Source organism: Rhamphochromis sp. 'chilingali', assembly GCF_963969265.1.
Source record: "Rhamphochromis sp. 'chilingali' genome assembly, chromosome: 9".
Classification (NCBI taxonomy): domain Eukaryota; kingdom Metazoa; phylum Chordata; class Actinopteri; order Cichliformes; family Cichlidae; genus Rhamphochromis; species Rhamphochromis sp. 'chilingali'.
Genome location: NC_137936.1, coordinates 3,441,379 through 3,456,123, shown reverse-complemented (window position 1 = coordinate 3,456,123; position 14,745 = coordinate 3,441,379). Strand labels below are relative to the sequence as shown.

The 14,745-nt window shown below is 39.6% G+C and overlaps 2 protein-coding genes across 2 annotated transcripts in view; one reads left to right on the top strand and one right to left on the bottom strand.

Moving 5' to 3' along the window:
* LOC308401934 (uncharacterized protein) overlaps window positions 1–14,745 on the top strand; it is a 565,304-nt gene that overhangs the window by 218,792 nt on the left and 331,767 nt on the right. The window lies entirely within an intron of this gene.
* The window catches only part of LOC308403240 (copine-9-like), a 204,516-nt gene that overhangs the window by 175,874 nt on the left and 13,897 nt on the right, over window positions 1–14,745 (bottom strand). The window contains exon 3 of the mRNA XM_080892508.1: window positions 9,180–9,226. Within this exon, the coding sequence (XP_080748634.1) occupies window positions 9,180–9,226 (47 nt within the window). The remainder of the gene's footprint in view (window positions 1–9,179; window positions 9,227–14,745) is intronic.

Here is a 14,745-nt window from a genome sequence, read left to right as displayed (position 1 = left end):
AACAAGGAAAATCTCTGGCTCTCACAGACCTGTAACGTCTTCTGTAAGAAGCTTTTCTGTCCCCCACTCGTTACCTGTATGAATGGCACCTGTTTGAACTCATCATCTGTATAAAAGACACCTGTCCACAGCCTCAAACAGTCAGACTCCAAACTCCGCCATGGCCAAGACCAAAGAGCTTTCGAAGGACACCAGGAAAAGTATTGTAGACCTGCACCAGACTGGGAAGAGTGAATCTACAATAGGCAAGCAGCTTGGTGTGAAAAAATCAACTGTGGGAGCAATCATCAGAAAATGGAAGACATACAAGACCACTGATAATCTCCCTCGATCTGGGGCTCCACGCAAGATCTCATCCCGTGGGGTCAAAATGATCATGAGAACGGTGAGCAAAGATCCCAGAACCACACGGGGGGACCTGGTGAATGACCTGCAGAGAGCTGGGAGCAAAGTAACAAAGGTCACCATCAGTAACACACTACAACGGCAGGGAATCAAATCCCGCAGTGCCAGACGTGTTCCGCTGCTGAAGCCAGTGCATGTCCAGGCCCGTCTGAAGTTTGCCAGAGAGCACATGGATGATACAGCAGAGGATTGGGAGAATGTCATGTGGTCAGATGAAACCAAAGTAGAACTTTTTGGTATAAACTCAACTCGTCGTGTTTGGAGGAAGAAGAATACTGAGTTGCATCCCAAGAACACCATACCTACTGTGAAGCATGGGGGTGGAAACATCATGCTATGGGGCTGTTTTTCTGCCAAGGGGACAGGACGACTGATCCGTGTTAAGGACAGAATGAATGGGGCCATGTATCGTGAGATTTTGAGCCAAAACCTCCTTCCATCAGTGGGAACTTTGAAGATGAAACGAGGCTGGGTCTTCCAACATGACAATGATCCAAAACACACCGCCCGGGCAACAAAGGAGTGGCTCCGTAAGAAGCATTTGAAAGTCCTGGAGTGGCCTAGCCAGTCTCCAGACCTCAACCCCATAGAAAATCTGTGGCGGGAGTTGAAAGTCCGTGTTGCTCGGCGACAGCCCCAAAACATCACTGCTCTCGAGAAGATCTGCATGGAGGAATGGGCCAAAATACCAGCTACTGTGTGTGCAAACCTGGTAAAGACCTATAGTAAACGTTTGACCTCTGTTATTGCCAACAAAGGTTATGTTACAAAGTATTGAGTTGTATTTTTGTTATTGACCAAATACTTATTTTCCACCCTAATTTACGAATAAATTCTTTACAAATCCTACCATGTGGATTCATGTATTTTTTTTTCACATTCTGTCTCTCACAGTTGAAGTGTACCTCTGGTGCAAATTACTGACCTCTGTCATCATTTTAAGTGGGGGAACTTGCACAATCGGTGGCTGACTAAATACTTTTTTGCCCCACTGTGTGTGTGTGTGTGTGTGTATATATATGTGTATATATATATATATATATATATATATTTTTTTTTTTTTTTTTTTTTTTTTTTTTTTTTTTGAGTTAACACATTCCTCAGTAGAAATACATGCACTGGGGGCGAGTGGAGACCCCTCCAAGATCGCGGTCGTTGGGGATACACGCTCCAACAGACTGGCCCAGTCCATGTCACCTCTATGTATATTTGATCTATGGAAAGCCACGTTAGGCCTTCCAGCACCCAGTGTATTCAGGTCTATGTAGTTTTGAATGTTTGGTTCTAGCTCACACAGCTTTGACAGGTGAAACTTATTCACTGTATTGAAGACTCACAGGTGAAGTTGAAAATACCATCTTTTGTATTTTTGTGCAGGCACAACTTTCTGGTGTTATACACTGTCCTGGCGTTGCAGATCTAGGGGTTCCAGTTAAGACGTGGTCAGCCTTCTAAAGAAAGTGGGAATCTCACCAAAATATTCAGTTACTTTGCTGTGTTTCTTGCCAGGACAAAGGCTCAAACCATCATCTTCTCCTGGTATCGAATACCAAGGGACCTTCTGAAGTAAGCTTTAACAAGTAAGCTTGAATTGAGTAATTCAGAATCATGAAGTATGGATTGGCCTTGCAAAATCTGTAAATTTGCAACCTCCACTAAGGAAGAGCTGATGAAACATTATAGGTTACGCCATATCCCCAGTGTACAGCCTCTGCCATGTCCTTACCTAGATTGTTTTTGTTCATTTAAGTCATGGGGTAGCCTAAAATCACACATATCAAGGAAACACTCAACTCACTCAACAATGAGAACCTCTGAAATACTCAGTTTCTGTTGTCAGTTCTGTAATGTGGGCACATTTTCCACTGAAAAAGAGTATTTTGAACACCTTCTATTTTTTTCTATCAATCAGGACAACACAGTTGAAAAGCGCAGAGAAATTGCTATTCGCTGCCTCATAGTCTATCTTGGAGAGAAGGAGGAGGATCTTTTCAAACAATACAGCACAAGTACTTGAGTTGGTTTTTAATTTTTTGTTTAGTTTTGAATGCATGTCTCTGTTGGGTCTTTGTGTTTTGTTCATTGGATTTTCTGTTCAGGGTTGAGTATTTAAGTCATTCAGTGCCATAGACGTCTTTAGACGTCAAAATGAATCCGAACGCTCTACTGAGAACGAGTATTGTGGCGCGATTTTTGATCCAGCTCGTCATTTCGAGCTTGAGGTGTCTGCAGCCTGACGTCATGGTTTTTCTAGCGATTCCAGTGAACATGAACCGGATTTATCTGACCAGTATCTCCTGTTAGAAACTTCTGAAGGCAGCAGGGACCAGAATAATGAACGATTTGCTGCATAAAACGCACAGAAATTGTTGATAGACGAACCGATGGCCGGGTGGGGGGTGAACAGACTAAGTCGCGCACTCACTTGTGCACATGCGGGAGTAACACACACACACAGACTCTCTGAATCATAAATCAGTCGCTTTTTTCTTATATATTTTTCAAATGTTGAAATTGTCTATAAACAACTATTTTTATACAAAAAATAATCTGCCAAAAGTACATTTTTACAGGTGATTTTTTTACTTCATAGTAGTAAAACATAGTTGAGATGTTGCATGAATCATTGAAACACGAAATATTTACATCAAAGTCACTGATCTGCTAGAAAAACCTATTTACACAAAGCGCTTTTGATCCAGAAACAGGTGTTTTGTCATGAAAGTTTCTCTTTTCTACTGCAGATTTCTAAATAACAGAGGTAGAAACATTTTTTTTTTGCTGCTGAAAGAAGAGAGACTCATTTTTGTCATGGTGGTTTCAGAATTCACATAGTCATAGAACAAAATATTCTGTGAGCCTTCAAAATCAGTGAAAAAGCTAAATATCTCTGGCACTGAGGGGAGTATGAAATCTGAGAGTGGCTGGCACTGAATGAGTTAAGGGACATTCCAACCCTAAGTGAAGATATGTCTATTGTCATGTATAAGTGAGAAAAAAGCATTTCAGAATTACAATCCGAAGATGTTTATTGCCATTGTCATTGAACATAATTTGCTGAATAGAAACCTGTTTCCGTGATAAGGTGCAACATAAACACACAGGATAAAAAATTTTGTAGCCAGCGCAGTCATTTTCCTGATCTGGCAGCAGCTTTAGCAGAGCATAAACAATGGAAGTGAATGGCAGGTACTAGCATTTTGTGTGCAAAAGTGATTAAAATCACTCAATAATGATACCAAGTATTCCTGGGGAGCTCAACAATCATGCTGACTGCAAATGAAAAGTATGAATTGACATGAAGGATTTTCAGGAGCCGATTTAGACTTGGGACTACATTACGACAAAGCACTGCTGTAAGCCTCCACATGGTTATAACACAGCAGTTGAAGCCACTGCCGACCAGTGTCTATAAACCAACATGCTATTTGTGCAATATTTCTTCAACAAATCAAAGACCCATCCATTGTTACTGCAGCTTACCATGCTTGTATAGTAGTGGCTGTGTGTGTTTGTTTATGGAAGCTGGAGGCTTTTCCAACTGTTGCGTTATATCCATGCACCATGCAGTGGATGTTTACAGCGGTGTTTGTTGTAACTGCAATGTAGTCTCAAGTCTAAATCAGCTTCTGCAAATCTTCCGTGTTACTTTTGCACTTTTCATTTGCCGTGAACATGATTACTGAGCTCCCAAGAAATATTTGTTTTCATTACTGTTTTCATTTTTGTTAGTCATTTTAATCACTTTTGCACACAACATGCTAGCACCTGCTATTCACTTCCATTGTTTGTGCTCTGCTAAAGCAAATGGATTGCTTCCGGATCAGGAGAATTAGTGTGCTGTTTACAAAAGGCTTGTTTCTCACTTTCTAACTGTGGCAATATGGCAATAGATAAAATTTCACTTAGAAGTGGAATAACCCTTAAAAATGATTTATTAGATTTTCTTTTCAAAGTGGAAAAACAAAACTGTGAAAAACAAGACATTTTTTATTTTAAACGTTGGATTATGGTTTAATTTAGCTTTTAAAAATTACAGAATGACAAAGTAAAATCACTGAAAAACACAAAAGACAACCTGTTTTAGCTTATTTTCCTACCTGTAGTAGTTCATTCCCTTATGCACGTCATCCTGAAGTGCTTGAGCTATGTATTTTATACATCCTAACATTTAATTTCTCCTACAAGGATGAGGAGGAGCTCAATGCAGACCTTGCAATGCAAATCATGAAGATTGCTATCATTGGTGATGGGCCTCCAACCATCATCGTTGAGGGATCCAAGATCCTGGAGAGGATTGATGTTGCCAGATCCTGTGCTTTGATGATGGGAGTAATCTACGCTCTGAACCTTACCTATCCCAAGCAGCTGAAATTTACCTTTGAGGTATTTCAAAAGCTATGCCTTGAGCTTGATGGACAAAAAGCCAGCTCTAAAGTAATGAATCTTAAGTTTGGTATTTTCTAGAGCAGACTTGATAGACCATTCGTGAGTGAGTTTCACAAAAACCTTATTCCTGCATTTCTGGCACTACTTCATTGTGTTTTACTAAATTTTAAAGCGCTGTTCTTAAGTCTTCTGAGTTAATGGTTTGCTGTGTCTTAAATGCTGTTATTTGCACATTTTTAAGGAATGCGTTTAATTTCTCCCATGACCTGTGTTCTGAGGGTATTGGTGTGTTTTAAAGTTTGTGTAATGCCCTCTTTAGCTGGCCTTAATCTTGAGGGTGAAAAGTCAAATATGGAAGAGAATCAAGAATACTTTGTAAGAGTGCTGACAAAGTTGAATGAAAGAAGCTTTGCTCATTTTATGTTTAAATTAGTGCATTTAATGTATAGCAGCCTGTCATCTATTGTTTTGATTCACTGTCACATGTTAAAGTAAAAAAAAGAGGATTCAAGTAGTAGGTTTTATTACAATTTTAATACACAGTTCCTTAAGTTTCAGCGGGCAATTTGTGTTCTAGGAAACTGAAGCCCACAAATCTTGCACTTCGCACGCACGTTAAAGAATTGTGATGTTTGTTATTGTAATTAAATGGGTCTAACTCATTTGAATACATCTGTCTGAATTTCTATTCTTTCTGAGCACCAGGTACGAGTCCCTTAGCTGATGTCCAGGTATTTGGCATCACATCTGCCGCATTCAAACAAATACACACAACATCCATTTCTTTTTTCTGAAGGTCATGACACAAGCGCACACACAGCCCATGTTAAGGCTGACGTTCGTTTGGGGAAAAAAGTGATCGACAAGTTTCTAAGGTCTTAGAACCTTGACTTCTTTGTGGGCAGGCACCACCATGCATGAGCCTGCCTACGCGGTAGTCATGGTTATAAGACACAGCCAAATGATCAAGGTTGTATTTTGGAGCGAATTAGCCTGCTGGGAAACAGGTAAATGGCCTTATAGAATCTCCTGTGGGACCAAAAAATTACTACACTGTAACCAAAATATCATATTTGACCAACATAAATACTATTTATGCCGACAGTTAAGTTCATTTTAATTATAAATGTGTTTTATTTTGATCAAAAAGTTACTTCACCATACATAAATATAATCTTGGATCAACTTAAATTCCTGTGTATTTGTTGACAATTATTAAGTTCATGTTACTCAGAATGTGGTTTTTTTTGTGGCCAAAAAGTAACTTCACTATACATAAAATTCACGTTGGATCAACTTAAATTTTTGTGTTCTAGTCGAAAATTATTAAGTTAATTTTACTTAAGAATGTTTTTAATTGTGGCCAAAAAAGCTACTTCACCATACTCAAAAATATTGCTTTGAATTAATGTTATTCTGCCAGAAGTTGGCTTAACTCAAAAATTCTAGTGGAAAACGTTAACATGTTTTTTTTATTTGAACCAATGTTTTACTTATTAGAGTGTAGCACTGCAACCACGTAAGCTAGCGCAATAATTTTTTTTGCATATGAAACCGGAGGAGTTGTACTTACATCTTATGCCATCAGCTTGTCCTAGGTCACGGTTTCCTTCCACATATAGCTTTGCAAAAACTGCATAAAAAGCACTTGCAGCAACAAAAACACAATATTCCAGAAACACGTTTTGCCGATCCGATCAGCTGTTCGTAACACTTTCTACGGCAGCATGAACTATCGCATGTCTGCCATTGGCTGTATCCCAATTCAGGGTCTGCAGCCTTAAAGGCCGCATTTCAAGGCCGATTACGTCACAGCGGCGCGCCGAAGGCTGTCCCAATTCAAAGGCTGCTCGAAATGCGGCCCTCAAATGCGTCCTTCATTTCCCTGAATTTTAAGGCTGTGGCAGTGTAGACTTCATGGCCCAACATATCCCAGAATGCATAGCGCGGCGATGGGTGTGGATAAATTTGCAGAAAAAAACTGCGGATGAGGGGCGACCGAAGAGTGAACTTTAAGTACTGAATATTACGTCACTTATTTATGTGCAAATGTTTAATAACGAAGAACATTAAAACATTACTGTTGGTCACATGTCGGCAAAGTTATGTGACATTAGTGACGTTTGTACTAACTTGGTTTTAAAGCCTTTACTTTAAAATATACGCCGTTCAATAGCTGAGCTTAATCTTACAGAGAATGATCAAAGCTCATGTGGAAACAAACAAACAAATGAACAAAACATTTTCTCCTTCATTCCTGTCAAACAAAGCTATGACACGTTTCCAGCTGTTAGTATCATGGTTGCTAGGCAACCTGGGCAGCGCAACGGAGGCTTTTTGAAAAAAAAATGTTTTTAACTTTATTGACAAACTACAGTATCAGCACAACGGAGGCTAGACCGTCCCTTACACAAGCCTCGCACTTCCGGCCTTAGCGGTCTTTGAGTACGCGGCCCTTGAGAATCGTTGAGGCTGCGTACTTTAAGGCTGCAGACCCTGAATTGGGATACAGCCAGTACCTGCCTGAAACCGGAAGTGACGACATTGTCGCGGAAATGTAGTTTTTTACCATCAGCGCCTTATGAGCCTATACTGGTGTTTTTAAAAGTTATGTTTGACTTTATGACTTTCTGTGTCGTTTCTGGGATGCTTAGAAGTCAAATTGCACTGCTGGAAATAGTTTATTTTGATGCATGTGCTGTTTTTTTGCAAATTTGCATCATAATATTTATTTTCATTTTTCCTGCAGTATATAAAAATTGGTGTGTTTAAAAAATAAAACTATGAAGACACTCAAAATAAATTTCCTGTGGTGGGAAAGTATTTTGTGCAACTTTTTTGTATTTACAGTTTTGAGGGATAAGCCTCTTAAATTTCTCTAACTAGAAATATATGTTAAAAAAACAAAAGTGATTTTCAATTTTTTTGTAGTTTATTGCACTTTCTTGCAATTTATGTAATTTCTTTGCACTTAATGCATACATATTATTAAAATTTGGGCTATAACAGTTGTATTGATGTATAGCAACTTGAAATGCTCCCAAAAATTGCACTACAGCATGTAAAAATATAATATAAGCTCTGGCGGACTTGGTTCTATGGTCTTAAAGGGTTAATAAACTAAAGCAGTAGGTACACCAAGGAAAGCAGATGCAGTCTTGAAAGCCAAAACATGTTTTTGATTTATGCGACACGTGAGATTATTACATTTATGGACCGCAAACTTTAAAAAACCAAAAGCAGCTGCCAGAGTTTACTTCCTACATTTCTGCATTCAGTCTTGACTCAAAAGATATTGATTCATCAAAACATCTGGATGTCAGTGACGCATATACATACCATTGTGTGTGGAATAGGGATGTTATTCAAGGATAACCATGATATTTCAAATCAAATCAAATCAAATCACTTTTTATTGTCACATCACATGTGCAGGCACACTGGCACAGCACATGCGAGTGAAATTCTTGTGTGCGAGCCCCACAAGCAACAGAGATGTGCAAACACAACAACACAAACGAGCAAAATACAAGAATGGCCAACCTGAAACTAATAAATATATGTACAATATATAATAGTGTATGCATTTCTGGATGTGTATACTAAATGTTTGCCTACGTGTGTGTGTGTGTGTGTGTGTGTGTGTGTGTGTGTGTGTGTGTGTGTGTGTGTATACACATTTTTACAAATTAAATAGTAAAAAAATAAAATAAAATAATAATAATAATAATAATAATAATAATAATAACAATAATAATAAAATATATAAAATATACAGAGTTGAATATGTGCAAAACAAGTGGCATTTATATACAGTGTGGAGTGCATAATGTTGAAGTTCCAGTAGTGAAGCTGAGGTGTCTATGACGTCTATGATATTTAAAAATAACCCCAAGTCAATAAAGCACATATGATAACAAGGTAAGTAACTGCATTATTGTTTTGTGTGCGTTCGTATATTTATGATTTCAGAGACATTAACTCTGTAACTTATATTTTGAGTTTAATTGATTTGCCAAAAAAATGTAGCACATGATAAAAAAGTTAGATATACGTTTTCCTGATAGTGGTATAGCTGTTATTTCTCTTTTCAGATAATCCATAGATACTGTAATATTTCATTCTCTTTTCCCTCTCAATATGAACATCGACCTTTTTTGGTACCTTTAATAGACCTCTGAAATCTGTACATGCATGTCAACAAATGATAACTAAAAGAGGTTAGTATAATTCTGTAATCAGATATACCAGGCGCAAAAAAATATCAGGATTTTTGTGCTTTTTCAGACAAAGGTTTTAACTGTAGCTAAGCACAGTTAAAACACTGTAGTCTGTGGATCTAACAGCCAGGACAAACCTTGAAGCTGCCGGTGTGCCTCACTCACCTCTCTCCACTCCTTTGTCCCCAGGCCTTGAACGTACAACACCACCACTGAAAAGAAAAACACAGATGCACGCCTTAAATTTATTTTTGCACCTTTCAAGACTAATGGATATCTCAAAATCAGTAGACGTAAACGCAGGAAATCGCTGTTATCTAAAGATGTAAAAAAATATATATATATATAAAAATGTTCGTTTAAAGTAATATTTGAAAATAATCTTTTTAAAACTGTAAGTCACGTTTCTTTCTCATACAGTATTACTTTTGTAACAAAAAGCTTGCGTTCCATTTTCAGTCATTTTAAGGCTCAGCGAGCAGGGCTTCGTCTTGCCACTGGCTTTCTTCGGATACCAAAACTTGCCAAACAGCTCAGACTGTGTTGAAATTTTCTCCAAATGATGAGCTGAAGGGAGGCTCCTAACCTGCTCACTGGCTGGGTCTTCTCAACACAGTAAAAGAGTAAAACACTAAAAAGATTTTATTAACAAAACAAACACAATGGATCAGTTTATTTAACCGATGCGAATGACAGAGAAGTGTTCACATACACCACATTTGTTTTCACCCAAGCTCAAGGTGCATGCCACCAGAGACAAAGAGAAATGAAGCAGCTGCCCTGGCACTCACAGCGCCCTTTCTGGCCCACAATGAGAGGGACAGGCTGTTTTTTCCATCCCCTTTCCATCTATTGATATGTCATTATCTCTTTCCCTCTCTGCTTAGACTATATAATGAGGAAGTAGGAAGTGCCACACATCACATTTCTACTGTGAGCCTCCACCTTTCAACAGTGTCCACGCACTGCTCCCCCCCTCGATGCCACAGAGAGAGCGCTGTTGGAGAAGGAAATGACCTCAATCCTGAGGAAGGAAGAAATAACAGTCCCTCAGTCGGAGTTACCGAAGGGTTTCATCTCAGGTGTTTGCAGCAGTGAAAGCAATTGTGTTGGATTAGGGTTCAACACCAGCAAAAATCTTGCCAAATACATCTGAGCTTGTATAGTCCAGTAATAAATGAATAAATGTATCTTTGACTACTCTCCTTTCTTCATTTCTCTCTCCTTCCCCTCATCATCCTCCTTTATGTAGATATTTTCTTTGAAATCTGTCTTTGCTTTTTCTCTTCTGTCCTTTCCACTTTTTCTTCTACATTTCTCCTTTTGCTACCAAATCAGTTTCTTCTCCTTTTCCCTGTGGTCTCTTTTTGTTAAAGTCCTCCTTCCATTTACTGATTTTCCATTTCTCCTTCCCCCTTTCCTCCTCTTTCTCTCATTCCCTCCTATGTCCTTTCTTTCCTCCCCCTCTGTGCCTCCCCTGTCCTGTGGTTCTACTCTTCCCTACTCTCCATTTTACTTCACTTCTTCTCCTCCACTCCTCTCCCCAGCCTCTCTTCTTTTCTTCTCTCTTCCACTTAAAAGCAGGTCATGGTAACAGCAGGCCATGTATAGAAATCATCATGTTTCTGCTTCAGTGGGACAGGAGGCCAGTCAACCACAACCCAGTCAGTGTTGGAAACCATACATCCCCATTCTCTCTGCTTTTCTCTCCAAAGGGAAATGCAGATGAAACAAGGGAAGCAAAACAGTGTTAACTGATAAAGATCGAAATGGTAAGCAAGAGGCAGAGAGTTTAGGGATGGTTGGCTAAGTGATTCATATATGGACACTCACCTGTCTGAAAGAGGTGTGGTAAGACAGAAAAAGTGAGTAAGAGTAAAATGGAGACAGAGAACAACATAAGCAAGCTTGCTGATGATGATCCACATTCATGTACACAATGCATGTTCTTGATTTAGGGCAGCAATTCTAAAATGTTTGCACTGGGAGTCTGAGACTAGCTGCCTGACCTCTGAAGGAGCTCAGGACAGGCAAACATGGAAGTGTAATTTTACTGGACTGTTTCAGCCTTTGTGTTTATCGTTTGTCTCCAGCCTAATGTTGTGATTCTGAAATCACATCAAGTGTCCAAGAATCTGGTATCATAAATTTTTGTCTGCAGAGCAAATTTTCTACACAAATCTAAAATGAAAAGTACCACTGGCTTATTTTTTAGTCTGGAGCTCCATGCAAAATTTCAGAAAGACGAAGACACTGGATCAGCCCAAACTACACGGAAGGAAGCTTCTTAATGATTTGATGGCAATTACAATCACCAACTGCACTATTGTTAACACACTACACCATAACTAATTAAAATCTTGCAGCACTTGCAAGGTCCCCCTGCTCAACAACATAGACCTACAGGCCCATTTTGCCAGTGAACATGATTCAGAGAAGGGTGGGGAAAACATGCTTTGGTCAAATCAAAACAAAACTGAGCACTCATCAACCCATATTTAGCCCGAGGCCGAATTTAGTCAAGTTTTGCTCAAACACTTATTTCACTCAAATCTTTTTATAACTGTTTTAGGGATTTTTTTCTGGATATTTGGTTGATATTCTGTCTTTCTATTGAAATGAAACTACTATAATAATTTAAAAATATCATTTGTCTGGAAGTGAGCAAATTTACAAATTCAGTAGCTCAAATTTCAATTCAATTCAGTTCAATGCAATTTAATTTATACATCACTAAATCACAATAACAGTCACCTCAAGGTTCTTTATGTTTTAAGGTAGACCTACAATAATACATTCAGAGAAAAACCCAACAATCATATGACCCCCTATGAGCAAGCACTTTGGTGACATTGGGAAGGAAAAACTCCCTTTTAACAGGAAGAAACCTCCAGCAGAACCAGGCTCAGGGAGGGGCGGGGCTATCTGCTGCCACCATTTGGGGTGAGAGAAGGAAGACAGGATAAAGACATGCTGCGGATGAAATAGTTGTTTCTCCTGCTGCACTGGAGTATTTCTACAAATGTGAAGCCACAGTCATTCACACTGAAATGAGAATTGTCCCATTTTTTTCTACAGTAAAAAGCGCTTTGGGGTCCTTAGGGACTAGTAAAGCACTATACAAATACAGGCCAGGCCATTTTAATCTTTCAAAGATGTGTCCTAAGAAAATGCATTTCTATGCAACTGAGTCATCTGACCAATTACATTTATTGGCTGAGTAATCAATGGTTGGATTACATTCAGAAAAATACTATAAAAAATACGATATCTTACTTGTGATTACTGTCATTAATTTTTGTCCAAGCATGGACAGCATGGTAGCATAACTGTTAGCACTGTCCCAGATTTGAAACCTGGCTTGAGCCCTTCTCTCTTTCCTGTGCCTGCATGTTTTCCATGTATTCAGGCTTCCTCCCTCAGTCCAAAGGCATACATGTTGACTGGTGTTTCCAATGTGGCTACTTGTAGCACTATATGAATGTTTGGTTAAAAATGTTGCTTGAGTTGTCAGTAAGATGTTTATAGTCTATAAACAGGAAATTTCACCTGTTACATGCAAAATTTCGTTCTAATTATTTATGGATGAGGAACTAGCTGTTTACTCGCAGCCACTCAGAAGCATTAAAATATATTAGTAGTTCAAGTGTGGATTAGGTTCAATCATTTCATCACTAGCTGCCAGTGCTTTGTGACATTATGAGTCTACACTGACCTGCACTGTCCTTTTGTGGTTTGAGGACCGGGTCAGATAGAGGGATCTAACCAGGGACATGAAAGAGCTGAGGGGGCATTGTGGTCTGTCAGTCTAGCTTTTCCTCAGTGGGGAGGAAGAGTTTGAAGTTCAGGACCCCGTCTGACACAATCATTACCTTCCAGCACGACCCTCCACCCCCACCCAGCACAGGAGCAAAGACTAATCTATGGGTTGTGTCAGTAAAGGAGCCCTGGCCTGCGGAGAGACCGTATTTGATTCTTTGCCTTCAAAATCAGTGTCGTTCAGTACAATAATATACACTGTGGTTACACATCATAATGTAAATGATTAGTCAATGGATAGTACCTTTAACTGATGATTTCAACATTAAAACAATGACATAAAGATTCTGTCAATTATCCCATTTATATGTTGCTTCTCAATTCATGCATTATAATAAATCCTCCCTGCAACCTTTTTTCTGCCTTCCTCTCACTGACTTTCTAAAATGATACACGAGACAAATGCTCAGCCTGTTCAGAACAGTTGATCCCAGATGACATTTAAATTTTCTTTCTTGCATATGAATCAACATTTAGCACAAATCAAAGAGTTTACCTGAGGTTCTTTGGCTTCATGGAGCTTTGTGGTAATTACTGAGTCTAAACAAGATGGGAAAAATTCTCTAATCTGTGTTGATGAAAGAGATCCAAATCTACAATCTCACATTAGATAATTAGGCTTCTATCGGGACTCGTGAGAGTTCGTTAGGGAACAGTGAGACTGCTCTGGTACTGTCAGGTTGCATGTAAACACAACACTTCGCAGTCTTAGGAGATGTTACATCAAACAAACCTCAACTGAAAGCTACAAAATTTCATATAACAAGGAAGAAGCACTAAAAGTTGATTTTATCTTAAAAGTGCCAAAAGGAATGTCCACTAAGGCAGTTTGAGCTGTTCCACTGTTAATTTGAGGAAGAGGGTGCACATCAGTGCTTCATTATTTCTCTTGAGTAACATATTGTATCTATAGGACACAGTCAACAGGGTCTGCTCAGCAATCGCAACTATATGATTGGCTGTAGCTCAGGTGGCAGAGCAGGTCAGCCACTAATCAGAAGGTCGGTGGTTCGATCCCAGGCTGCCTCCTGACTGTTTGCCAAATATCCTTGGGCAAGATACTAACCCCATGTTTGCCTACTGGTGGTGGTCAGAGGGCCCGGTGGCGCCAGTGTCCGGCAGCCTCGCCTCTGTCAGTGCGCCCCAGGGTGGCTGTGGCTACAATGTAGCTGCCATCACCAGTGTGTGAATGTGTGTGTGAATGGGTGGATGACTGAATGTAGTGTGAAGCGCTTTGGGGTCCTTAGGGACTAGAAAAGCGCTATACAAATGCAGGCCATTTACCATATGATTTGGCTAGTCAGACAAATTGACAGCATATGTTTTCAAGCAATGATGCAAGGTTGGAAAAAGTGAAGAATTCTCTGCAATACTGCAGTTCTTCCCGTAAGCTAACGATTTCAGATTCAACATGAGTGAAAGAAAACTGTACCCCGCCTCTCGCCCTATGACAGCTGGGATAGGCTCCAGCACCCCCGCTATGCTATGACCCTCCACATGAAGTAGGATTCCCAATGGACCCACAATATACTACCAGAATCCATCCAAATCACTGAATTCAGGTGCTTTCCAATTACTTTTATGGCCACAGGTGTATAAATTAACCCAGGCCCGCAGACTGCTGCTTCTACAAACATTTGTGAAAGATTGGGTCACCCTCGGGAACTCAGTGCGGTACCTTGATGGGATGCCAACAACTCGGCTCTTCTCTTCTCTCCTCCATAGTTTTGTTTTTATCTTGGTCTCACTGTCCTCTCATTTTTCCTTTTCTCTTTCCCTTCATCCCTCAGCTTCCTCACTGAGCCTGGTTCTGGCAGAGGTATTTTCCCGTTAAAAGGAACTTCCTTCCCACTGTCGTCAAGTACTGTTGGGGTTTTCCCTCCAGTATCGTAGGGTCCTTGCTTTTCATGTG